Genomic DNA, 27,719 nt, shown 5'->3' with positions numbered 1-27,719 from the left:
CAGTGAGCAAGCCATTAAGGGTCCCTGCCTTCTGGGGGTCTGCAGTCTGATGGAGAGCACAGCTCACCTGAGGGACCCAAGACAAGCTGCAGGACTCCTACACAAATGTGACTTCATAAGAGTTGAGGGCAGTTCCTTTAAACTACTGATGATGAAGTCAGATTGAACTTGCAGAGACAGCTCAGGACAGGGCAACAGAAAAAAGGGGAAAAACTGTGGAAGCTGCTCCCTGGGTTCCTCTGAGCATGTGCCAATTACAAAGGTAACTGGAAATACAGATCCTGTGGCTCCACCATGCAAATTAGATTAGGCCAGTTATCCTGTGATCTCATAAGCTTTGTCCTTTAGAAGTAAGAGGAGGAAATTTTTTCATAATTAATTTTGTCTGTTACTTGAACACCATTTTCTAAATGCAGTCAGCTCAAATGTCTACATTAATGAATGGAGATCATGATTTGGGTATTCTAAAATATCAAATAGTCTGAACATCGTGTATATTTATACTTATTTCTGAATCTGAATCTCCATGGTTCTGTGAATTTTTGGAGTGCACATTTCAAAAGCAAAACCATGAAAGTCAGGTGTGTTGGGCAGCAATGAATGCCTCTTAGCCAGGAAGGCCTGGTGCATTGTCCTACTTGCCTCAGCGCTTGTGTGGCTCCCTCCCCACTGTATGCTAGAAAAAAGTACTGTCTACTTCTTTAATCACCATTCCAAGTAGAGCCAGCCAGTGGTTTTATTTATTTATTTACTTACTCTTGTATTTTGTAGTAAAATACACACAACATAAAATTTACCAATCTAACCTTTTAAAGTATACAATGCAGGGCTTCCCTGGTGGCGCAGTGGTTGAGAGTCCGCCTGCTGATGCAGGGGACACAGGTTCGTGCCCCGATCCGGGAAGATCCCACATGCCGCGGAGCGGCTGGACCCGTGAGCCATGGCCGCTGAGCCTGTGCGTCTGGAGCCTGTGCTCCTCAACGGGAGAGGCCACAACAGTGAGAGGCCCGCGTACCGCAAAATAACTAACTAACTAACTAACTAAATAAATAAATAAATAAATAAATAAATAAATAAAATAATAAAGTATACAATTCAGTGGCACTTAGTACATCCAGAATGTTGTGCAAGCATCACAACTATCTAGTTCCAGAACATTGTTATCACCCCAAAAGTAACCCTGTATCCATTAAGCGGTCATTCCCCAATGACCCTCTATGAACTTGCCTATTCTGGAAATTTCATATAATGGAATCATACAATATGTGGCCTTTTGTGTCTGGCTTCTCTTATTCAGCATATTTTTGACTGAATAACATTCCATTGTATGGACATGCCACATTTATCATGGACATTTGGGTTGTTGCTACGTTTTGGCTGTAGTGAATAGTACTACTGTAAACATTTATATACATCTTTTTATTTGAATACTGTTTTCAGTTCTTTTGGGTATACACCTAGGAGTGGAATTGCTGGGTCATATGGTAATTCTGTTTTGAGGAACTGCCAGACCTTTTTCCACAGTGGCTACACCATTTTATATTCCTACCAACAAAGTATGAGAGTTTCAATTTTTCCATAATTCACCAAAATTTATTTTCTGTTTTGTTTATTTTGTTGTTATAGCCATCCTAGTAGTATGAAGTAGTATCTCATTGTGGTTTTGATTTGCATTTCCCTAATGATTAATAATGTTTCCCTAATGATTAATAATTAATAATGTTTCCATGTGCTTGTCAGCCTATCTTCTTTGTAGAAATGTCTATTCAAGTCTTCTGCCCATTTTTTAGTTGGATTGTTTGTCTTTTTGTTGCAGAGTTGTAAGAGTTCTTTATATGTTCTGGATGGCAAACCCCTATCATATATATGATTTGCAAATATTTTCACCTCTTCTATGGGTTGTCTTTTTATTATTGAAGTATAGTTGATTTACAATGTTGTGTTAATTACTTCTGTACAGCAAAGTAATTCAGTTATATATATACATTCTTCTTTTTAATATATTTTTCCATTATGGTTTATCACAGGCTATTGAATATAGTTCTTTATGCTATACAGTAGGACCTTGTTGTTTATCCATTCTATATATTAAAGCTTATATCTGCTCCCAACCTCCCACTCCATCCCTCCCCCAGCCCCCCCACCCCCCCGCTCCGGCAACCACCAGTCTGTTCTCTATGTCTGTGATTCTGTTTCTGTTTCATAGATAGGTTCATTTGTGTCATGTTTTAGATTCCAAATATGTGATATCATATGGTATTTGTCTTTCTCTTTCTATGTCACTTAGTATGATACTCTCTAGTTGTATCCATGTTGCTGCAAATGGCATTATTTCAGGGCTGTCTTTTTATTCTCTTGGTAATATCCTTTTCTGTAGAAACGTTTTTTAACTTAATGAAATGCAGTTTATCTATTTTTTGTTGTTGTTTCTTATGCTTTTGGTGTCATATATAAGAATTCATTGCGCAATCCAAGATCATGAGGATTTACTACTGTGTTTTTTTCTAAAGTGTTCTATAGTTTCAGCTTTTATGCTTAGGTCTGTGATCCCTTTTGAGCTAATTTTTGTGTATGGTGGAAGGTCGGGGTCCAACATTATTCTTTTGCATGTGGATGCCCAGTTTTCCACCACCATTTCTTAAAGAGACTATTCTTTCTCCATTAGATGGTCTAGACACTCTTGTCAAAAGCCAATCTACCATACATGTATGGTTTACTAGACTCTAAATTCTATTCCATTGATCTATATGCCTATCCTTATGCTAGTACCACACTGCATTTATCACTGTAGCTTTGTAGTAAGTTTTGAAATTGGGAAGTATGAGTCTTCCAAGTTGTTCTTTTTCAAGATTCTTTTGGCTACTTGGGGTTCCTTGCAATTCCATGTGAACTGTAGGATCAACTTTTCCATTTATATAAAAAAGGCTATTGGGCCAATGTTTTAATAGATTCAATAATTTACCACTTTCATAGCCCTCTGGGGTCTAGAAAGCCTTCCTCTGGGCATACTTCGATATCCTGCTGTTAGCAGAGCCCTTCACTAAGCAGCCCAGTGGATCATCGTGGATAACAACTTGAAATGAAGACTGACCAAGTAGCCTTCTCCAAAAGTGGAATTTGGGTATTGCCCAAAACAGTCAGTAGAGTTCGCTCCATGATGTTAGGCTAGCCTTCCTTCCAAATACATTATACCCTAAGTATATATTTCAAAATCTTGATACTAACAGATAATTATAAAATGTGTCATTGACAAGGAGCTTGGAGACCATCTAGTCTGAGTCTTTGTCTCTGAGGTGAGGAAATTAAATTCTAAAATTATGGAAAGCAAGTAGATGGGCACTGACATGCTTTAAATTCATAGGCCATTGATATTCCATTGATAGATGCTTGGAAATACTGATTCGAAAACTCTTATGGGGATGACTTTCTTCCAAGCTAATAAACCAAATTCCTAACTCAAACATAAATATAGTTCTTGAGACTCTTCATTAGAGAACCAAATTTAACTGAAATCAGACAGTGCCCTTCAGAAGTTACTAAGAAGTGGACAGTCATGGAATGCAGAGCTGTTGGGGATAAAAATAACTGGCTTTTCTCTATCAAAAAACTATTTTGCCTCCTTGTTAAATAGGTTGTGTTTTTAACTTTCAAAATGCCCCCCTTATTATTAATTGCAAAATCACTAGCTTTCCAGGGATGAGTAATTCATCTTCATGAGGGTCCCTGAATAAGGCACTGTTAATCCTTATGCTTGTAAACTTAATTCCATGCTAGTGTCATAATTCTTAATAATTAGATGAGGATGAAGATAATAATAATACCAAACACCTATGTAGTGCTTACCATGTACCAGGGACTGTCCTACGGATATGGATATAGATAATAACAGATAACAATATGTATAACATAACAACAGGCATGAGTCATGTAATACTCTCAGCAACTCCAAGAGGTAGAGGTTATTACCTGGGTTTTATGTAAGGGGAAACTAGGCACAGAACAGACAAAACCCTTTCCTGGTAGTATAGCTAGTAAGTGGGGCATAGGTTCAAATCCAGACAGTCTTAAACTTTTCCGGGCCTACACTCTTGATCACAAGGTTTTACAGCTTGAGGGCAAGGTCACTGTCCTTTGCACTCTTAGGGATCATAGAATAAACAATAAGAATGATAACAGAGCAGTTATTGTATACCTGATGCTGGGGCATTGCTTCCCAGGCCACAGAGAAGGAATGACATAGAGTAAGGGACATGAAGGCACATGGTGGAATAGGAAGAAACATTCTATTTCTGTTTCCTTTCCATATCTTTATGGAATAGGGAGCCTCGGTTTGGGCTATTGCCATTTTGCTAATTCTACCAAGCATGGTGGTACTAAAAGGGCAAACGAACAAAAAAGCCTGGTTGAGGAGTCCTAGGGAGACCTGGGATTACAGCCCCAATCTCACACATTAGCCATTGGACTCTGAGCAAATCACTTCCCCATTTGTTTCCTCATCCATCAAATGGAGACGAGGGGAGATGATGGGAAAGGGAGGACTCTGGTGAGTAAATGATGAAGTCACACAGTGACACCTTATAAATTATAAAGAACTGTACAATTGAAAATCTCTCTTGGGCTTCCCTGATGGTGCAGTGGTTAAGAATCCGCCTGCCAATGCAGGGGACACGGGTTCGAGCCCTGGTCCGGGAAGATCCCACATGCCGTGGAGCAAATAAGCCCGTGTGCCACAACTACTGAGCCTGTGCTCTAGAGCCCGCGAGCCACAACTACTGAAGCCTGCGAGCCACAGCTACTGGAGCCCGCATGCCTAGAGCCCGTGCTCTGCAACAAGCGAAGCCACTGCAATGAGAAGCCCGTGCACCACAAAGAAGAGTAGTCCCCACTTGCCGCAACTAGAGAAAGCCCGCGCACAGCAACAAAGACCCAATGCAGCCAAAAATAATAAATAAACTAAAAAAAAAGAAAAGAAAATCTCATTATAACTTATGATTCAACTTATAGTATGTGATCCTTTTGGCCTTTATTAAGCTTGCTTTTCTATGAAAGTATGTGTGTAAGTAGACGGCATTATAGATGGCTTTTATTCATACTTAGCTGCCTGAGTGCTTAAGTCGTCATCTCTTAAGAATTTTTTTCCTATCACATAATTCAGTTTAGGCATCTATCATCCCAGTTGCAAGATTTTCTTGCTTTTAGTCCAAGCTGGTATGAGCAGTAAATGGCTAAGGAGATATTCGAGGTCTGGTGATAAAAATGTATAATCATGTTATTAGAATTTTAAACAATTGGAAATATATATATATATTTGTGTGTGTGTGTGTGTGTGTGTGGTACACGGGCCTCTCACTGCTGTGGCCTCTCCCGTTGCGGAGCACAGGCTCCGGACGCGCAGGCTCAGCGGCCATGGCTCACGGGTCCAGCCGCTCCGCGGCATGTGGGATCTTCCCGGACCGGGGCACGAACCCGTGTCCCTTGCATCGGCAGGCGGACTCTCAACCACTGCGCCACCAGGGAAGCCCTGGAAATATTTTTTAGCTTCCACAAACACCAATTCCTTTTCAACCTTGGGCACACTGTAAGGCAGATGGCAGAGGGGGAGGCTCAGGAATGGTCCTGGTCAGAATGTGATAACAGACACCCTTTGAGTACAATGGCCAAACCTGAGGGACCACACCAGTTTACAAGCACCGGGCGGTCTCATTCATTGACCATGGGATTTGAGCAGAGCTATGATGAAGAAACTCCCTGGTGTATTTCTTTTTTTCTTAACTTTCCTAATTCAGGGAGGGTGGCAGAGTTTGGCCAGCCTGTCTTACCTATTATATGAACAGCCATGGGGCCAAAACTTGAACCAGTTGATTTATGCTGGTCAGACCATATCTAGACTACTGTGTTTGCATTAAGGTGGGGGAGGGGACATGTCTTAAAGTCATTGGCAAACTGAAATGTGGGCAGGACTGGAAACTCTCTTTAACTCCTATTGTGAAGAGGTTTCAGGAACTGAGGGGTTTCACTTGGAAAAAAGAGAAGAGGGGATGGAGACACAATTCTGGCACTCTCTGCAGGTTGATGAGGGGCTGATGATGAGGAAGGGGAAATCGACTTGTTTCCTGCAACTCTAGAAAATAGGATGTGACCTTCTATAACGATTGAACCTCTTAGGTCTTAGCTGACTCATTTGTAAAATCAGGGATTGGACTGTTGCCCAAGGTCCCCCTCAGTGCTGATGTCCTGTGATTCACTGGGTCCAGTGAGTGGGCCGTACTGGAAGGCAGGCCTCTCAGAGTGGGCTTCCCATTTAAGAATGGTCTGTTCCAGTGCTGTGCTTGCCAAAAGAGATTAAGTGTCAGCCACACAGTTACTTTAAGATTTTCTGGAAGCCACATTTTTAAAAGAAACAGGTGAAATTAATTCTAATGTATTTATTTACCCCAATGTATCCCAAATGTTATCATTTCAATATGGAATCAGTGTAAAAAAATTGTTAATGATACATGGTACTTTCCTTTTTTTATACTGAGCCTTCCAATTCTGGTGTGTGTTTTGCCCTTAATGCTTATCTCAATTTGAACCAACCATGTCTCAAGTGCCCACTGGCCACCTACTGACCAGTGGATGCCATCTTGGGCAACACAGCTTTAGTGACCATGGGAGTGCTGACCACATGTCAGACCCTAGAGAGAGGCTTTACATGCATCTTTCATTCAGTCCTGAGAGATTCCCATTACCTAAATGAAAAAAAAAAAAAACCCACTCTAGGGACTTTATAATTTGCACAAGTCCACACACCTAGTAAGCAACAGGAACCCTGATTCAACCTTAGATCTGTCTGACTCAGTGCTCTTAACCATTAGGCATGCCACAGGGCGAGGTACTGAATTCCCTGTCATGAAACTGGATGGTTATTTACATGTAAGATGTCTGGGGTAGAACTTTGGCAGTGGGTTCCAGCGGAGGCCTGACATAAAGTAGAATTTCAAGAGAAAGGCTGTGTGAGCAGTTTGTCCTCCAGCCACTCCTGAACAAATAAACATTCTTTGTCCCTAACAGGGCATACTTGAGTGACCTTGGTCATTTTGGTCATCAGATAGCGTCTCTAAAGAGTCGAGCTGGGAGTTTCCTGGAAGCATATATCGTCAGTCATTCCTAGAATATTAGTTCAAATAAGAGACAGTCACTGTATTTACATTTGTTAAAATCACCCAGAGCTTTTATTTTTAACTCGATGTTCCAGCTTAATGCATTTATAATGATGATTGGAGGAGGGAGATGTGTGGGACAGAAACGATAGATACTTGGCTCTCTAAGCCTCAGGAACAGGGCCGTCTCCCACGTGGCTGTAATGAGCTGTGTGCCCACCTCTGACTCTTGGGGGAGCATTTCTCTGTGCATTCCCAGACAGCCTGTAAATCCCCAGCAGCGAAGGGTCATGGGCCAGAGGAAATGGTTGTGATCATTCTTCTCATACAGACTTGAAATAAATCAGAAAGGAGAAAAAGAATGGTTACAGATGGTTTATTGGATTTTATCCTGTTTGCAAAAATAATATATCTGGAATTCTCTTTGAAAGTTTCTTTCCTCTTGTCCTTTGGGAGCAGTCGCCCCAATGCTTCAAAACATAAGCAATGTTTTATTTTCATTTTCCAATTTTCATGCCGTATGAACATTTTCTGCTGTAGTTGAGGAAGAAATTCATCATCCAGTGATAACATGTAATGCCTTGGAAAGAACTGAGGTTCAACGCAATGAGACTGAAACTTCAGAGGTTGTTGGTTAGACCTGTTTGTAATTTAAGGCAACTTCTGTTTATGTTCCCCCCCCACTTTTTTTTTTTGAAGGGACTCGATGTCCAATAATGTTCCCGCTTATGTAAAAGGGAGCACACTTGACCATTTGCCTTTTATGTTAAAATCTTTTTACATAGTTCCATAACCTGATCTTTAATTAGTAAAGGGTGGCTGATTACCCTAAAGAACACATATAAAAAAAATAGATGGTTTTAGCACTAACAGAGGGGTTTTCCAGCTCTTGTTACCGAGCAGCTCTTCAGTTCTCTTCCACCCGATGGGTTCGTCCCGCCACCAGACCTGAGGCTCCCAAACACCCATCCTCCTGGCTGCTGTGTCATCCAGCAGCCAAAGCCTCCACAGCCCACACAGGACTTGGGCTCCCACTGGCCTTCACAGTGTTTCATAACCTTCTCAGAGCAGGAAAGCCAACAGCTTTTCTGGCTCCTGAAGGCTTATGATGTTTTCAACAGGCTCAGAAGTTTAAATGTTACTAAAGTTACGAAAGGGGGACCTTTCCTACACCCTCCACAGTCACGGGCCAAATTATCCTTCCTTCTCGTCAAAAAGTAGTCTCAGGGCTTCCCTGGTGGCGCAGTGGTTGAGAGTCTGCCTGCCGATGCAGGGGACGCGGGTTCGTGCCCCGGTCTGGGAGGATCCCGCGTGCCGCGGGGCGGCTGGGCCCGTGAGCCATGGCCGCTGGGCCTGCGCGTCCGGAGCCTGTGCTCCGCAGCGGGAGAGGCCACAGCAGTGAGAGGCCCGCGTACCGCAAAAAAAAAAAAAAAAAAAAAAAAAAAAAAAAAAAAAAAAAAAAAGTAGTCTCAGTCTAAAAAAGAAGAACAGGTACTTAGATAAGGAATCTTATGACATACTTGTGCCCATGATACTGACACTATAATCTGACAGCATCAAGCATATAAAACCCAGACTTTGATTATGAAGCATTCACAAACTTTGGGGAGCCTTAAAGCAGATGTGGTGAAGTTCTGTGAGATGGCTTTATTTTAAGGGATTCTCTTTGAGGCTTCATCTCTGTAGGTGCTCGTTCACTCCCTTGGGAGACGCAGATTTTTGTGCATTAGGACTGCTGTCTGAAAGCCTGTCTCTCCTTTCTATATTTTGTAAGGACCAAAAAGCTGATCATTGATGTGATCCGGAACCAACCAGGGAGCACACTGTCAGAAATCTTAGAGACACCAGCAAGTACAAAACAGGTAATTGGCCTCAAAGTGTAAAATAATAAGTACCTTTGATATGAGTTGATTTTGTTAACAAATCTTTGTGCCACATGTTTACTGTTATCTCAGAGAAACTGTATCTGACACGGTTTGCAAGTAAGGAATTCAACCGAGTTCAGCTATATGTAAAATCCATGGAATATCAATGTAATGAAATAGAAAAATGCAGCACTGAATTTATGCTGAATAATTTTGTCCTAGACTAGGAAGATAGTTCTGGGTCTTTCAAAGCCTCTGAATGTTCATTGTAAACTTTGAACAGTGAGTGTAGGAAACAAAGGAAAAGAAGAATGGACTACTTAAAAATGAAGACTGTATTCATTGCAGTGGATGGGCAGATAAGTCACTTAAGAGATCGTTCTGGTCGACAGGATATAGAAAAATACCTTTCATATTTTATGTTTTTGCTAACTTGAAGAAATGAAGAAATGTCCCACACATTAAAACTGTTTTCCAAATGCTTCGGAAGCAAGCGTCTTGAGTCCATTAGGTCAGAGCACCATTATCCTGGTGTAAATAACTAAAGTTTATTAAACTTTAATAACAATCTTGCAATAATCTTTTTATCAGCATCCTTGAAAGTGCATCATTATTTAGTTCGTTCTGAATTAATTTCAATGACATTGCTTTAGTTTCAATAATTGCCACTCCCTAAACAAACGCTAAAAAAATTATCTATTTAGTTACTCTTAGCTGGGCTACATGTAATTTCCTGAATCATTCTTAATTTAATTAGTTGCCAAGAAATCATTCTGTCACAGTTTTTAATAAAAGTATATATATATATATAATGTCAAGTTATCTGATGTTAATGTGTGAATATTTTTAAACAAGGTGGGTAGAATATTTTACTAACTGAGTATGAGAATTTTAATTCTTAATGAATATTTTATTTTTCCCCAAATGTAGCTTAATCACTAAGAGTGCAGACTTCCGAGATCAAGTATAGCTCTGTAACTCCTAGCTCTGTAACTCTAGGCACTTAGAAATATTTCTATGCCTTGATTTCCTCAACTGCAAAAAGGGAATAATAATAATAGTACCCAATTCAGGAATAACTCAGTTAAAACATGTTAAGTGGGTAGAATAATATCTGATACATATTAAGTTCTCAACAATATTGGCTGCTACTGTTACTGTTTACTGCTGACCTGGTTTACTGTTACTGTGTCCATAAAGTTGATCTGTCATTTATATTCTTAGACTTTGTCTACAGTGTCAATCAGTTGTCTGGCACTGTGACATGGGAAGATCACCAGTCTCTTGTTATTACTGGTTTTTTGAACAAACTATCCAAACTGTCTTGATTCATTTATTTACTTATCATTTATTTGGAAACTTATTTTGTGCTAGAATACTCTTAATTTCCTTTGGTTCAAAGAAACCCTGCAGGTTTTTCAGAGTCGGAGGTTTGAGAATGATTCCCTTACCAGAACAAAGCCTTTACAGCTTATGAATCTCTGTAAATATGGCTGATGTTAGAGTTTAGTTCAGGGTTCTCATGGCCACGTTTTAATGGATAATCTAGTTTTAGTTTCCTCATCTGGACTCTCCTATCCAAGACTGATATCTTTCCATCCAGAGAATTATAAAATATCAGTTATCCCTGATAATATGTCCATTACTAAGGTAACTTGTCATCTTAGCAATAAAGTAGCTATTTAGAATTTCGCTCAAAGTAGGCCTGCCACCACTGCTATGTTTCTCAGAAAAAGAAAGTAATTCCTTCCCAAAGACCTACTTCAAAACCCATGAAGAACGTATTGTAATTCTGTCTCTGGACCTTGGCTCGAGGACCTCTTTCATTTTGATATTAACTTGCCTTGTACAGCTTCTGAATCTGAGATTAGGGCATCAGAGATAAATCAACATCTTGATATTCCCTTTCCAGGAGTTAGATCATGCCGCAGACATGGTGAACCGTGCAGTTTTAGATTCCAGGACTCCCGAAGACATGAAGCATAGCCAGGCTATGGTTGAAGATGCACAGCTGCCCCTTGAGCAGAAGAAGAGGAAAATCCAGAGGAATCTTCGGACATTGGAACAGACTGGACACGTGTCATCCAAAAATAAATACCAAGACATTCTCAATGAGATTGCCAAGGTTGTTGGAAAGAGTATTCTTTCTCCTTTGCTTAGCAGACATGTGTTAATCATTGGTCACACACATGCTGGGACTCTGAGGTGACATGAGGAATTCATAGTTATATACATATGGTTCCTGTCCTCCTCAATATTACAGATTTTTTAGGTTTCAGAGAAGTTGATGACTTTTCATAGAGAATAATCACAACTCCCCCAAGTCATTAGAAGAGTTGAAACACACCAGACATAAATGCTTAGGAAATGTAATAGACAAGTTTCATCTATTGCTTTAAACAATACCTACTAGTTTTTAAAGTGACCCTTTTAGGAGAGTTCTCTCTTGAGTTGTTAGTTGTCATATAACCCAGTTGCCCATGGGACCTGCCACTGAGATGGTACCTCTGTGTCCCTGAGAATTTTCCTCTAAGCAGTTTAGCCTGAATGCAGTTCAGACTTAAAAGTTAGTTTCTGTTTTCTCCTCCCGTATTTTGACAGTTGAGAAACTTCCTGAGAAAAGGATATCAAATTAGTGCAAGGAAACATCACAGGAAAAGGCTAGATCTGTTTGCCAAAGATAAGGAAGTATATATTTTGGGTTAAAAAAAATTTTTTTTCATTCTTTTTATCCAAACATGCAAATTAAAATGGGTCTGGAGGTTAAGGACAGTTACATGATCAGAAAAAAATAAATTTTCTTAACTTCTCGGAGGGAAATGCACTCAGCTTCATTCTTCCACGGAAAGTTATGGTCAGTTTTGGCAGTAGGCTTATTCCTCCCAGCCTGAGTGACTCAAGGGAAGTAACGTTTTTTTCTATAGCTCTGGGGTGGAAAATATATCTCTTAGGGAATGTGTAGTAGAGAAATTGATGCTTTTGTCTGGAAAAAGAAAAAAGCTATCATGAAGGCATCCCCCCAAAGATTCTACTTAATGAAGAATTTTTACTTAAGAAGGATGTCTTTGTCTGTCTTTGGATTCCTAGAGGAATGTTTTTTAACTGTCCACAAAGGAAAAATAATATTAAACAGGCACCATTTTCTTAAATGAAACATTTTTTTAATTTACCAATTAGAATTACAAAAAAAAAGAATTGTGTGTCTGTAAGTTTAAATATAACGTATCTCTTATAAGCTGTAAGCAGCTTGGTCAACTTTATGTTCTAGGAACTCTATTTAAATCCAAGTAATAGTTATCCATGTTGAATTTTTTCAATGAGCCTTGAGACCCCAGTTGTTTTTGCAAATCTTGAGAAATATTTTTCAGATTAAAAAGTGTTTTGTTTTTTTAATTTCTAAAATAGGGGATGCTCTGGCAGTCCAGTGGTTAGGCATTCTGCACTTTCATTGCCGAGGGCCCAGGTTTGATCCCTGGTTGGGAAACTGAGATTCCCACAAGCCGTATGGGGCGGCCAAAAAAAAAAAAAAGAAAATGAATGTAATGATGAAATGTAACCCTTTTCAGGGTAAAGTATTCTTCAAAGTAGAATGTTTAAACTATTCTAAAGAAATTTTCTCCTGCTAAAGTCTTCCTTGTGCCCTTGTAAAAACACTATTTCTCCTTGTACGATTAATCTCAAATTGCTTCCTGCTTTTCCATCCACCTTAGCACCTCTCTTAAAATGAAATACAGACACTCCCAGATCTAAAGTAAAAGGGGAACACTTTGGTGTTGAGGGTTTAAAATGAGGTGACTAAAGTAAACTCCAGCAGTCACAAATAGTGATTTAGTACTAGATATTCCTCTTGTCCCAAATGGGCAATATCATAAAGCAAACTCCTGCTTAAATCTCATACCATGGCCTTTCCTTGTTATTTTAGGATATTCGAAATCAAAGAATCCATCGTCAGCTTCGAAAAGCTGAATTGGAAAAACTGCAACAGACCCTGAATGCACTTAACAAGAAGGCAGCATTTTATGAAGAGCAAATTAACTATTATGACACCTACATAAAGACTTGTTTAGACAACTTAAAGAGAAAGTAAGTTGAAGTCATATATTCTTTTGTAATGTCATGATATATATGGGGTATCCATTCTTTTCCAATCCTGGGCTGTCGGGTTGGGTGTGGTAGCAAACTTTTGCTTTATTATATAACCAAAAGCTAGAATCTCAATTTTATGGTTTGCCACTGTGAGCTAAGAAGTCAGGAGTGAATTTAGAAACATGTTAGTTCTCTGTTAACATTGGCATTAAAGTAGTTTACCCTGTTGTGTTTCAAACAAGTAGCTTTAAATACTTGGGGAAGCACTTTCATTATTCCTTCTTTTTTAGTCAAAGGTGTGTTTTAAACACTATTATTAAAAAAAAAAAAGAAAAAGCTACCCTTGGGGATGTTAACAATAAACAGTTTTTATATACTTGAAAATGTTAGGTAACACCAGGTATTTGCTATTGCACAGCACAGCTTAATGATTTTAAATTACTTGTTTTAAAAATTACTTACACAAAAGACAAAATTTGTCAGTTCTCTATTACCCATTAGCATACATATCATAGATTTTTTTCACAATATAGCTACTTTTAATGAGTATTCTTTGCTCATAATTACTCTTATCAATAGACTAAGGTCAATACTAATCAAATTTTAATTACCCATTTAAATACATAATTCAGTATTTTTATGTAACCCTTGTAGTCAAATTGACACTAGGAAATGGTGCTATATGGAAAAATCAATTGCATTAATCATAGATTTGATGAAGGAATATAACCAAATTTAAATCTCATTTATCTGTGCCGCACTAGTTCTGAATTTTAATTCATTTGCTTGCAGCCTGTAAATTACCTTTATGCTATTCCTGGGAGGAAAAAAGTTGGTAAAGCTAATATTTAGTAGAAATAAGCTTGTCAGGGGTTTTCTTTACGTATTTATTGCAACTCCGACAAGGCATTTTACAACCTCTGCAGTCAGGTGAGCTAGATTGGGATTCTTTCTTACATTGTGTGATCTTGAACCAGTCCAGTGATCTCTGAAGCCTCAATTTTCTCATCTTTAAGAGGGAATTGGGAGTACCAGCCTTACAAGTGTTGTTATGAGAGCTAAATGAAATGATACAGAAGAAAGGAATTTATTTCAAAACACTATGGCAAGGTTAATTTTGTAAATGTGAGGCAGTATTGAGAAAGCACTTGGAACAGGGATGGCCACGTACTATTTGTTAAATCAATTAAAGCAGTCCTAGTGATACCTTTCTTTAGGAGTGTGTACGCAGTTTATGTTATGACACCTAAGCTGCTTGTGAAATGACTTAATCGAGCCACATGGTTCAATATGCCTGAGACAGCAAAGTACAAGTTTTATGAAACATATTAGTCTGTAATTCAAACTTGAGTCGCATCGAAAATAGCTTTTCCTTAAACAGTTCAGTAGTGAGATTGCACTGCACCGGGAAGGTTGTCGCCGACTATCACACAATATAAAGTTGCCCAAGTTCCATATAGTGGGGGCCAGGTGTGGACAGTGGTTGCCCTCTGTGCTGGTGATTGCACTGCCAGGAACGTCTGAGTTTGCCATCTTCACGACGGATGGTCTGTTCTTGTTTTGTCAGAAATACTCGGAGATCAATTAAACTTGATGGAAAAGGAGAACCCAAAGGGACAAAGCGAGCGAAGCCGGTGAGGTACACCGCAGCAAAGCTGCATGAGAAGGGTGTCCTCCTGGGCGTAGACGATCTTCAGATAAACCAGTGAGTGGCACCGAAAATCTGCACAAAGCACACCCGCCCTCTAATCCCTCCCATCAAATCTGACTCCCACTTCAGTTTCCTGTGGCCTTTGAAGGAGGCTTCACTTGGTCTGTCAGGGCTTCCCCTTGCTTACAGATGACAGGAGAAAACACATGTATTGTAATCTCTAGTCTTCCCATAAGGCCTGGAGCATCTGGTGTTGCTGGTCAGACTAAGTGCTGACCGAGTGAGTGATTGTACTTCCCGTGGCTTAGCCAGCATGTTGGGATTTGCCAGCCTCGCCTCTCCCTCCAAAAGAACTGAGTCATAGCAGTGAGAAAGAAAAGCTGCCTTTTGGTCTTGCTCAGTGAGAGTTGTTTACAGTTGCAAAACGGTACCTCTCCGATTTGAAAGCCACGGACTGTGTGCTGATGCCTGGGTCAGAGCCACTCCAGCAGTGTGCTACTACTGTGTGTATTTGAGATGGAGGAGAAACCCTCCTCCGAGCCCCACACCAGGCACTAAATGGGTTTGCCATTTTAAAAGGACTGTAAGTCCTGTGCTCCATCCCTCCCTTTGCCGTTGGAGGAAGCCGGACTCACTGCGTGTACTCCTCTGTAACTCCGGCTTCCTCCAAGGCCTGGCTTCTCTTGCATTTATCCCATCCAACCATCTCTTGACGGAGACCAACTCAGAGAAAATGCTTCTTCCCCTTTGAAGTTGCTGTAAAACTAATCGTCTAAAATGCTCAACTGGCCTGTCAGCAGTATAAGTCAACATTTATAGTTCTGTGAATCTCATATAATTTCAACTGTATATGATGCTGTTTAAGAGCAAGGACAATATTTTGCATTTCTTTTGGAACAAAGCACCTACTTCAGTGCTCCGTGGGCTGCAGATCTCAACACGAGCCATCAAACCTATTTCCAGTGAGCCAAACTGGGGACTGATGGTGGGAGATTTGGGGTAACTTCCTTAGAATTTTCCCAGCAGGCTGTTCACTAGGAATGGTAACTTAGGAGTCCATTAATTTGTTTCAGCTTTAAGCGTATATTTGCAGTTCCACATGTGTGAATGGTCCTTTCTCCACTAGGTTTAAAAATGTTACATTTGATATCTCATCTACTGAAGATGTGGGCATCTTCGATGTCAGATCAAAATTCCTGGGTGTTGAGATGGAAAAGGTGCAGCTCAATATTCAGGTAAGCTGGGATTCCTGCAGATTGGGGTGAGTTTTATAGTGGGGGGTCCTTCTTGGCTTCCCTGGCCTGCATTCTTTTTTTTTTTTTTAATTTATTTTTATTTGGCTGCATTGGGTCTTCGTTGCTGCACGTGGGCTTTCTCTAGTTGCAGTGAGCGGGGACTACTCTTTGTTGCAGTGCACGCGCTTCTCATTGAGGTGGCTTTTCTTGCTGCAGAGCATGGACTCTAGGCGTGCAGGCTTCAGTAGTTGTGGCACATGGGCTCAGTACTTGTGGCTCACAGGCTCTAGAGCACAGGCTCAGTAGTTGTGGCACACGAGGTTAGTTGCTCCGCGGCATGTGACATCTTCCCGGACCAGGACTCGAACCCATGTCCCCTGCGTTGACAGGCAGATTCTTAACCACTGTGCCACCAGGGAAGCCCCTGGCTTGCATTCTTCATGACAACAATGAAACTTAACAGGAGACCAATGCCAGCCTTATTTGCCAGTATTACTTTAAGTGTTGATGATTTTTTTAAAGCTATGATTTTCCAAATCATTGGAACTTAAACTGCTTTTAAATGGTAAACCATAGCAGTGAGTTTTTCTAAGCTATGTTTTCATTTTGAAGCTTAGAGAAAAGAGTAGTATATGTAAAAGTATTCAGAGCTATTAAGTAAAGGTTGGAAAGTTTCCTTTTCTTAGGAAATTGCATTTCTTCCTAAGATAGCATATACCCAGGGTTGGAACTTTCTGGATCTCATTTCTCCTTCTTCCCTTTCTCCTTCCTAGAATTATTTTTGCATCAGTTTCTTAAATTTCTTTGTTAACTATTTGGGATCACAAGAAAGAAAGACATTGTGCAAAACAGATATCTGTAAATAGAAAAATGGTGTTTGTAGTCAGAATTACTGCTATTTTCTCATAAGAACCACATTTAAGCCAAATATACTTGAGCAGAAACTGAGAAAACAGTTTATGTGCCACCAAAAAAAAAGGAGGGAGGGTGCAAGTAAATGTTTATCTACTCCCAACTTAATCCTTGCACAGAATCAATTTAGAGATGTGATTGAGTTTTCTTTTTTGATATGATTGAGTTTTTAAATGGAAATAACACCTATTTACCTGGGCCCCCAACTACTTGTAAAACTGTTCCCAGGTATTCTGCATGTATCTACATGGAACATCATGATAAGCCACTGGGAATGGTGTGTGTTCCAGCCTCACTGCCTCCCTAGCCTGTGGCTGAGATCAGTGCAGTTACACCTCCACCCCTAACCCATGGGATAAAATACCAGGGCCCTTCTTTTCTGTCTAGCATTCCTTATAAGCCTAAAAAAAAAAAAAAAAGAGAGAGCTAAATGGGTTTTATAAAGACACTGAGATAATGGAGTAAATTAGAGTTAAAAGAAAAAATTGAAGATATTATGTAATTATGAAAAGTATACTTAACGGTATTATTGTCTTGTTTATTTTAAATGTCACTAAATGTATCCATCTAAAAATTTAACTGAAAGTCTTGAGTTACTCTGTGGAATACTTAGATAAATATGGGAAGAGAAAAGAGTGTGCTTGTGGTGATATGCCTTGGTTAGTGATTCTTCTGTAGCAAAAACATATCACGTGATTGCCAAGAAGGAAATGATCCAAGCCCAATAAACAGCAACTGAACAACAGATGAATCACAAGTGACCAGGAGACACCTGTTTAGAGAGGCCTCAGGAATTCCACAGGGCTTCCTTTTAACACTATGCAAACACCAAGCTTCACTTGCTCCTTTGTTAAAAGTTTCATAGTAGGATTAGCTGTTCACACCATTCATTTAGACACACAGTTGTAAAATGTTACTCCTTAGCTGTATGCAGGTGGCTCTTATGCTCCAGATTTTTTTCAGTCATTGACATATCATCAGGACCAGCTACATAATTTGCAGGGCTCAGTGCAAAATGAAAATGCAGAGCCCCTTACTCGAAATTGGTGAGAATTTCAAGATGATGACAGCAGAGCATTAAACTAAGTGCAGGGCCCTTCTTCTAATCATGGGACCATGCACAGGTCGAATGCCCACAGAGCCAGCCCTGCATATAATAGCTGTCAGACATAAAGTCAGACTTATCTTTTCACACAATTTATGGCTTTCAGACAATCCTAATATGAAGCAAATTACCAAAGAGAAATGTGATGGCCAGGTCTTTAGTGTGAGCCAAGGACTTTGTTTCTAAGAGGACAAAAAGGGAGATTTCTTCTAACATTATGCTTCTAGGTTTTCTTCAGGCCACTCTTTGCTCAGTTCCTGAAGATGATATCCTAATTATATCCTGTAGCCATATACATAACAGGAAGGTGTGAGTTACGTGAAGATGTTCTGCTTATATAAATAATGGCCAGTGTTTATGGAGGGCTGCAGTCTCGGTATTCTTCCTTTCCCAGATGAAGAACTGGGATTCAGAGAGCATGTTACGGAAGGGCCCCTGGAATCCGAACTCTTCATCTCTCTACACTACTGCGTCTCTCACAGGATTCCAGTTGTTCCTGACCAGACAAGAGTGGCTTACAAAGTGTTTGCAGACTTCTTGATCTCATATGCCCAGTAACACGCCTATGGGGTTGGCAGTGTCAGCCCCAGTTTACACACAAGGAAACAGAACCTCAGAGAAGTTATATGATGTTGCAAGGTTGTAAGATAGCAAATAGTGGAGATAAGACTAAAATCTGGTCTTTCAACCGCAGGTGCAATCAGAGTTCCTCTGTTCCCCGTGGGGGACCCAGCTAATTCCCCTCCATACGTGATTCCTCCTCAATTTAACCATATTGGCTTCGTTCTTTTCCAAGAGTCTTTGACAGATGTTGCCTTTCCCAAAGGAAAAGTGAATCTCCACTACGCTTTAATAGGCAAAACCATTCTTGATGAAAGAACTTCACTTCCCTATGGAATTTCCATCCCAGAAGCATATCTAAATAATGGATGGGTTTAGTTGAGTGCAGTTGGAGATAATTGAGAAAGTAGAGCAGGAAGCTGGCAAGAGCCCAAGTTCTCTCAAAGAAGACTCCAACTTCTGCAGGTGGCCTTGCTTGTTATAGACACAAGGCATTATCATCGAGAAGCAAGAAATTTCCAGAGCTAGAAATAGGAAAATGCGACCTGGGTATGAGTCTAGGGCAGTTCAGGAATGATATCTTCTATCTGGGAAAGCCCCCCTGTCCTGTGTCGTTGTAAAATGTTACTGCTTAGTCTCATGCATTTGGCTGGTGTGAGCCAGTTATTAATTTATAAACGAAGGAAATTTTATTAATTTTTCTTTGTTTATACAGCAGCAATGAAACAGAATGATAAACTTACTTGAGAATGAGGAACAGAAGTAGTCTAGATCGGAAGGAGTTGCTTTGTACACGGGTCTCCAAATTTCAATCTCATAGTTTTCCTCAGTAAATAGATCATTTCTCCGTGTTTCTCTATATTTATTTATTTATAAAGCATACATGCTCTTGGCACTTTACTCAAAATCTACTTTATAAAATACATGGAAAATGTACATGCTTAAGAAATGAGGAAAAAATAAAAATAGGAGTTCTAATATTCTTTTTCCTCCACTTTAGAAAACCCTGGCTCTTCTAAAGGATATACCTCATCTTTCTGTAACATTTGTGTCTTGAGTTTTTCAATTATAATTAAACTTTTAATTATGTGTCTAATATTAACGGTAATGGTTTTCTCTCATAAAGTCCTTATCAATTCTAAAAATCTGTTTTCTTTCATCAAGGTGAGTGATTCTCAAACTATGGCACCCAGACCAACCATATCATCATCCCTTGGGAACTTGTTAAAATGCAAGTTCTTGGGACCCACCCCAGAGATGCAGAATCAGAGATTCCTGGGGGTAGGGCCCAGCAATCTGTTTTAACTGGCCTGTGTTTTTAAACCAGGTGATTCTAATTCACACTGAAGTATAAGAATCCCCACCGAGGTCCTTAGGTCAACCGAATCTTATTGTTGTCAACAGTCTTCTAGAATGTGTTTTAAATGTGGGAAATGTCAAATTGGAGATGTGATTGATGTTCCTTACAATTTCAGGATTTACTTCAGATGCAGTATGAAGGAGTAGCTGTGATGAAAATGTTTGATAAGGTTAAAGTGAATGTAAACCTTCTCATATACCTGCTGAACAAGAAATTCTATGGGAAGTGAAGTGCCTGAAGAAATCTCATGGATTCTGTATCATCTGGATTAGGAAGTGAATCTGTTTAGTATTTTTGTTTTTAAACATGATTGAAATCACTGCTTATAAACGTGTGATTTTTTTTTTAAAGACCAAAACTGTTGCGAAGAATGTACCCATGTGCCTTTTTGATAATCTGATACTGCAGTAGAATGATACACAAAATGAATTAACGTAAACACTGCCACATTATACTGTGGTGCAGGTACTCTGATTTAAAACTTTGGATATTCTGTGATTTGTTTTAAAGTAGGGAGAAAATAACTTTAGCTGATTAGGGACAAATGTGTAAACCTATTTTCCTATAAAAATTTTTTTAAATGTCCCATTTGAATACTGTAAGTCTTCATAGGTTTTTTTTTTTTTTTTGATCTGTGGAGAAATGGAACCTGAATTATTTGTAATGAATTATTTAGAGAGATACTTGGTTCTAAGCCCCACCTTCTGGGAGTTATCGATTTTAAAGAAAACTTTTGTGCAATTCAAAGTGAAGTTTTTATAAGTAATTGAAAGTGACAGTACAATAACACTTTCTGTATAAAAGTATATATTTTATGTGATTTATTCCTACTAAATGAAGTGCACTACTGCCTCATGGTAGAGACTCTTGAACCCAGAGCCTCTCAGTGACTAAGGAACAAGGTGGATAGAGATCATAGGCCTCACCCCACCTCCACCCCTCACAATTTATTTGAATATTTCAATTGTGCCTCTCAATTTTTTGTAATGCAATAAAATCAGTATCTGGATGGTTTTTAAATGTATTCTTTGAAAATTGTTTTATGTAAAATAAATATTACTGAATTACATTAATTTGACTTCTGTCTGAATAAATCCAAATCATTTAGTGGGTAGGAGAAGGTTCTTAGTGGGACTTTTGGGGAAAAGAAGTACAGTTGACCCTTGAGCAACATGGGTTTGATCTGTATGGGTCTACTTACCCATGAATTTTTTTCAATAAATAACTGTAAAAAAAACATGAATTTCTTTTCCACATCTTTTTATTTTTGATATCTGGCATTAATAATATGTATAACATCTACAGTGTTTTATATCATATAAGACAGTATTAATGTAGGTACTGGCAGATTTGTTTTATAAACAGATGACATGAACTTACAGTATTGATAAATACAGTGCAGTACTGTAAATGTATTCTTATGATTTTCTTAATAACCTTTTCTTTTCTGTAGCTTACTTTATTGTAAGAATATAGTACATAGTACATATAACATACAAAATATATGTTAAGAGTTTGTTATTGGTTAAGACTTTAGGTCAACAGTAAGCTATTAGTAGTTAAGTTTTAGGAGAGTCAAAAGTTACAATCAGGACTTCCCTGGTGGCGCGGTGGTTAAGAATCCACCTGCCAGTGCAGGGGACACGGGTTCTAGCCCTGGTCGGGGAAGATCCCACATGCTGCGGAGCAACTAAGCCCATGCTCTGCAGCAAGAGAAGCCACCGCAGTGAGAAGCCTGCACACTGCAACGAAGAGTAGCCCCCGCTCGCCGCAACTAGAGAAAGCCCGTGCGCAGCAAGGAAGACCCAACACAGCCAAAAATAAATAAAAAATAAATTCTTAAAAAAAAATTATACTCAGATTTTTGACTGTGTGTGTGGGGTGGCATTTCTAACCCTCACACTGTTTAAGGGTCAACATCTACAGCTATGCCATTAGCGTATAGTTTATGGGGAGGAAAAGTAATTTTCCCTCTACCCTTCTAAGTTCTTGGCTGAGACCTCCCCCCCCCATAATAAAAGATAGATTAACAGGAGAAAAACAGAGGTTTAATAACACATATACCTCCTATATACATGGGAGACACACAGGAACTATCTGCCTAACTATACCCTCACTTACTGTGCTTTGCCTGCTCACCCAAATGGCCCAAGCCACCACCTTATTAAATACCATCTCCAGCTAAAGGCAAAAGACGATGGGGGGAGCAGTTAGGGGAGGTAATCAAGCAAAGCAGAGTAAATGCGGGTATAGTTATGCCAATTTCAGTCTCTGCCTTTTCCACTGATAAGAGTTTCTAGAGATTTAGTCACTCTTCCTTGTTCAGAGAAGGAAACACACTTAACGAATGGAGATTTCCCTTATAAACGTACATGTCTTTTAAAAGAGTGTAACTTTACTTGGTTTTCAGAGCTTCTCCTATATCTGCTGTTTTTCAAAAATAACCAGCTCAAAGTAATCCTTCTACCAGAGAGGCATGTTGTGGGGATGGCAAATTTTCCCCTTCAAGAGTGAGCTGCTGGGACCAAGAGATCCAAAACCCTGTGGCTGACACAAGGTAGAAGTTTGTTTTCTCAAAGGTGAGCAATCCCACAAGTTACCAGGGATCCAAGCTGGCCAGTTGGCTCTGTCCTTGTCACTGATTCCTGGCTGGCAGGAAGGGGGAAAGAAGTCCGGGGCAAGTCGTTTTGTTTCAAGCTCCATATGTTATTTCTGCTTACAGGCCTTTGGTCAAAACTTAGGTCCATGGGGCTTCCCTGGTGGCACAGTGGTTAAGAATCCATCTGCCAATGGGACACGGGTTCAAGCCCTGGTCCAGGAAGATCCCACATGCCGCCGAGCAACTAAGACCGTGTGCCACAACTGCTAAGCCTGTGCTCTAGAGCCCATGAGCCACAACTGCTGAGCCCATGTGCCACAACTACTGAAGCCCACACGCCTAGAGGCCGTTCTCCTCAACAAGAGAAGCCACTGCAGTGAGAAGCCCATGCACCGCAAAGAAGAGTAGCCCCTGCTCGCCACAACTAGAGAAAGCCCACGCACAGCAACGAAGACCCAACACAGCCAAAAATAAAATACGTAAATTAAAAAAAAACAAAACGTAGTTACATGGCCATGACTAGCTTCAAGAGAGGCTGGGAAGTAAAGTTCCTAGCTAAGTCATGCGCCCAATAAAAACCCAGGGGTAGAGAGGGAGGTGGTTCTATTTGTAAAGAAAGGGAACAGTGATACCTGGGGACCAGTCAGCTGTCTCTGCCACAACAGTAATCCAGACTCTCGGGCTGGACCCCCCCTCACCCCAACACTTTGTATTCTGTTCATTCATTCAACAGGCTTTAGTTTCCATGGAGGTTACCCAGTATTCAGAAACAGTTCGCTTATGCTCATCTGGCACACTAAACTTGAAGGTAAGCCCGACAGAATTTGGAAAATTCAAATTTTAAAAGAGTAGAATCTGCTACTTTAGTGATTGTTTCAGGCTTATACAGATTTTTGACAGAGGTAAATACCTTGAAACAGTGTTGTCTTCTCAGCAGTTTGTAGATGTGTGGGGGGGTTGTGTGTGTGTGTGTGTGTGTGTGTGTGTGTGGTTTTTTTTTTTAATGCATTACCCTTACTACAGGCTTCTGTAAAAGGAATCAAATAAACATACAGTAAAGCTTCACCTTGAGAATAAACCTCCCTGTACCCTACAGCTAGCATTAGGTGAGGAACAGGAACTGGTACGAGGTAGGAGTTACGTTAAGCTTCCTTCTTCATGCTCTAGGAAAGACTTTTAGTGGAAGTGTACAGGAAGAGCCAAAATTACGGAAAGATGTTTGGAGGTAAAAGCCAACCTTTCACAGCCTCTCAAAAAGGGGCTTGTCTTAAATTACCTTTACTGATACTTTGTCTTTTTTTGGATTCTGTCTAGGGTCACTCTCTTTCAGACTGAAAAACTTCTTTAGTATGTAAGATGGCTAACAATAAATTGTCTCAGTTTTTGTTTATCTGGAAAAAAAGGGGGAGGGCTCATCTTAACTTACTCCAACACTGAGTGACATGCTTGAGTGTTATTTTTATGGAGAAAGATCTCTCTATCATCCTCAAGGAAAGCTGTGAAATGTTTCCTCTCTGTTGACCCCCAAGATGAGGTTATTGTTGAAGATATTACCAACCGCTTCTTTTTTGGGATCTTTAAGGGACATGGATGAATGAGTGACCCAGAGAAGGAGGCATATTTTGGGGTGGCATATTCTGCTACCGTTCACCAGCTTCCTCCCCAGGGCTCGTAGCTTTTCTTACTCATAGGAAGAAGGGGAAAAAATGGTTTTGCTTTTTAAAACACGTAGCAATTGAAACACTTAACTTCATTTTTGCATAGCTGACTCCTGTATTTTGATGTATGTTTGATCATGTTTCCACTGTAACAAAAATGATTTTTGGTCTGGAACGCTGAGGGGGTCCATGCCTGCCCCAAACTCCACTTTTTAGCACCTGGAACTTAAAAAGGCAAAAAGGACTTAACAGGGCTCTAACTACTCTCAAAGAACGTGCTCTAGTGATTTCCAAGAGAAGGCAAGCCTTTGCATACTTTAATATTCTGGAAGTTTGTGATGAAGAAAGAGACCAAATCAGTGAGATCACTGTCTGACATGACATACGTTAAAAAAAAAAAAAATTACAAGCCCAAAATGGACTCATTCTCGCTCTCCACCCCCATCACAGCAAAGCAAGACTTGATTGTAGTTTTAACCCCGCCCAGAAATGTGACCTTTAAAACAGTCACTCTTAAATTTCTGGATCAACACTATTGAGCTAATCTGCATGATAAAGACCCCTGCAGTTCCCTTCCCCCAAAAGAAGATGGCCTGGCTTGAAACAAATCCTTTCTTTTCTTTTGCTTAGGCCTTCTTTCCCCACCCTCCACCAGCCTATAAAAACCCCCTCAGTGTGCCTTTCTAGTTGTTACGTGGGATGATGCCTGATTCTTGCATCTTTCAATAAAGCCAATTAGATCTTCAAATTTACTCAACTGAATTTTGATTTTTAACACACATCTCCCTTATGTCACTGAAAGACCAGAACCATGATGTATATGTTGGTGTATGTGTGTGTGGTCAGCACTAATTAGAGGTGCTGTTCATGACATAATTTTTACAACTTGGATGGTGGTTAAGTAGGGGTTTGTGGTACTCCTCAACATTCCAAGAGGCAAACCACAGAACTCTGAATGGTGGAAGTTGTCTCTATTTTGAGAAATTCTGGTGAGTACTGGGTGGTCTAACTGCTGATCAGCTTTTTGAAAAATCCATTGCCTCTATTACTGAAACCAGGACTTAGTAACAGGTTAAAATAGAGCCTTCTAAGTCATCCTCTAAGCTCCAGAGGACAGAGACTGTTACAGTCACTGCTGTATGTCCAGAGCCTGGCAGTGACTTGAAAATGGTGGGGAGGTAGAAACCCAGCATTGGATCCTGCCAGGGGGTTGAGAAGGAGAGAGACCACCACCACCTCTCAGGAGTCCCAGTATGGCTTTTGGCCCTTGTATAAATGGGACAGTTACTGATTGTCTCAGTTTAACAGTGCATATGCTCTCTTCAAATAAAACAGCTCATACAGATTGTCTAGGTTGCCTCACTGTTGTTTCCTCAGAGTATAACATCTCTTAGCTAAAATATATTGGAAGGTGTGATGGTTAATTTTATGTGTCAACATGACCTGGCAAAGGGATGCCCAGATAGCTAATAAGATACTATTTCTGAGTATATCTGTGAGGGTATTTCCAGAGTAGATAAGCATTTGAATCTGCAGGCTGAGTAAAGATTACCCTTACCAGTGTGGACAAGCATAATCCAATCTGTTGAGGGCCCAAAAAGAACAAAAAGGTGCAGGCAGGGGGAATTCTCTTTCTCTCTCTTGAGCTGGAACATCTGTCTTCTCCTACTCTGTGACATCAGAACTTCTGGTTCTCAAGCCTTCAGACTCTGGGACTTAACACCAGTAGTCCCCCAGTTCTCAGGCCTTCAGTCTCAGACTGGGAGCTATACCATCACTTGCCCTGGTTCTCAAGCCTTTGGACTCATTGAATTATACCACTTCTTTCCTGGTCACCAGCTTGCAGACAGCAGATCATGTTGGGACTTCTTGGCTTCCATAACCATGTGAGCCAGTTTCAATAATAAGTCTCCTCTTACATACGTCTCTATGTATCCTATTGGTTCTGTTTCTCTAGAGAATCCTCACTAATACAAAAGGGAAATGAAAAGATATGAGAAGTGAAAGATATTGAGTTCACCTTATATAACTTGAACAAGTTTCTATTGTTTGCTTTTTAACAGATACTGGATTTGACCTTTTACTAGCACCCCAAAACACAGGGATAGTCTACCATTCTGTCCATGGTATAATTAGTGGAAAAGCATTGTTGACCTATTATAAAAGTTTAACTTTACTTCTAAACCCAAAATACCAATGCAGGTTTGTATCAACAAAAGGTGGAAACAGGACTTTTGTTGGTTAGCTTGTACTGTGATTACAGATCTACTGTTTGCTTTAAAAACAAATGTAGAGGGGCTTCCCTGGTGGCACAGTGCTTAAGAATCTGCCTGCTAGTGCAGGGGACATGGGTTCGAGCCCTGGTCTGGGAAGATCCCACATGCCACGGAGCAACTAAGCCAGCGCACCACAACTACTGAGCCTGCGCTCTAGAGTCCGCGAGCCACAACTACTGAGCCTGTGCGCCTAGAGCCTGTGCTCTGAAACAAAGAGAATCCACCGCAATGAGAAGCCCCTGCACTGCAACAAAGAGTAGACCCCGCTCACCGCAACTAGAGAAAGCGCAGCAACGAAGACCCAATGTGGCCAATAAATAAATAAATAAATAAAATTTATTTTAAAAAAACTATAGAGATATCTGCACAAAATCTGGAGAATAGCACACCTAATTTGAATACAACTTGATTTCATTTCGTAGAAGCCTGGATATCACCACCGTTAGCTTCCAAAAGGAAATTACTAAGGCAAGTTTTCAGGATATAGTGTTGTCCTCAGAGGGCTCCAATCAGGGGAGGAGTAACTGGAATAGCTGAAGCAGGTAAGTCATCTAATGGGTTTAAACAAAACTGCTTTCATAGGATCTTGGGATTAAAACTTTCACCATTTGGTTAGTACATTTGTTTTAAAACACTACTAAATACCAAAAACACTATGAGAGGATAGCTAGTGACTCATTTTGGTGCCAGACAAGTTCAAACAGGGGAAATGAAAACTGGGAACCAGTTATTAAGTGGTTCCAATATGAATGACACTGCAATGATGAGATTTCATTTCCAAGGGATATTGACATGTTAGGTAGCCATCTCTGGTTGGGTCAATTTTCTACTCCAGGGAACCTGCACGTATTTGCTTTAAAACCAGCAACAAAAAAGGTTTTGGTATGGGTAACATGGAACAAAAGAAGTAGAGAGATTGATATCTTTTTCAAGAAGCCCTAAAGAGCACACAAATATTACAGGAACTTTTGTAGAGAAAACAGAACATCACCAACAGACCATAACACAACATTGGAAATTAATCACAAAAAAACCAGTCAAAACTTCCAATAACTTACAGATGGAAGAAGATAGAATGAAGTTGACAAAATATTTAGGCCTGAATTGCATATTTGAACATATCAAAACTTGCAAAATGTAGCCAAAGTGGTCATTTCAAGGAGAAGAAGTGAAAATTAAGCTAAGCAATCAGTTCAAAAGGTTAGGATAATTAAGAGTAAATCCAAAGAAAGTAGAAAGAAGGAAAATTTTAAAAACCTGTGTGAAAAT

The 27,719-nt window shown here is 39.9% G+C and overlaps 1 protein-coding gene across 1 annotated transcript in view; it reads left to right on the top strand.

Annotated features, from left to right (window-relative positions):
* Positions 1 to 20,146, top strand: part of IQGAP2 (IQ motif containing GTPase activating protein 2) — a gene marked incomplete at its 3' end in the record, with an annotated part of 289,379 nt that extends 269,233 nt beyond the window's left edge. Inside the window, exons 31-36 of the mRNA XM_079703550.1 lie at positions 8,917 to 9,004; positions 10,920 to 11,132; positions 12,930 to 13,090; positions 14,661 to 14,798; positions 15,871 to 15,979; positions 20,033 to 20,146. Coding sequence (XP_079559676.1) covers positions 8,917 to 9,004; positions 10,920 to 11,132; positions 12,930 to 13,090; positions 14,661 to 14,798; positions 15,871 to 15,979; positions 20,033 to 20,146 — 823 coding nt within the window. The remainder of the gene's footprint in view (positions 1 to 8,916; positions 9,005 to 10,919; positions 11,133 to 12,929; positions 13,091 to 14,660; positions 14,799 to 15,870; positions 15,980 to 20,032) is intronic.
* Positions 20,147 to 27,719: the final 7,573 nt, after the last annotated feature.

Source organism: Hyperoodon ampullatus (assembly GCF_949752795.1).
Source record: "Hyperoodon ampullatus genome assembly, chromosome: 4".
Classification (NCBI taxonomy): Eukaryota; Metazoa; Chordata; class Mammalia; order Artiodactyla; family Ziphiidae; genus Hyperoodon; species Hyperoodon ampullatus.
This window is presented reverse-complemented; position numbering and strand designations above follow the sequence as displayed.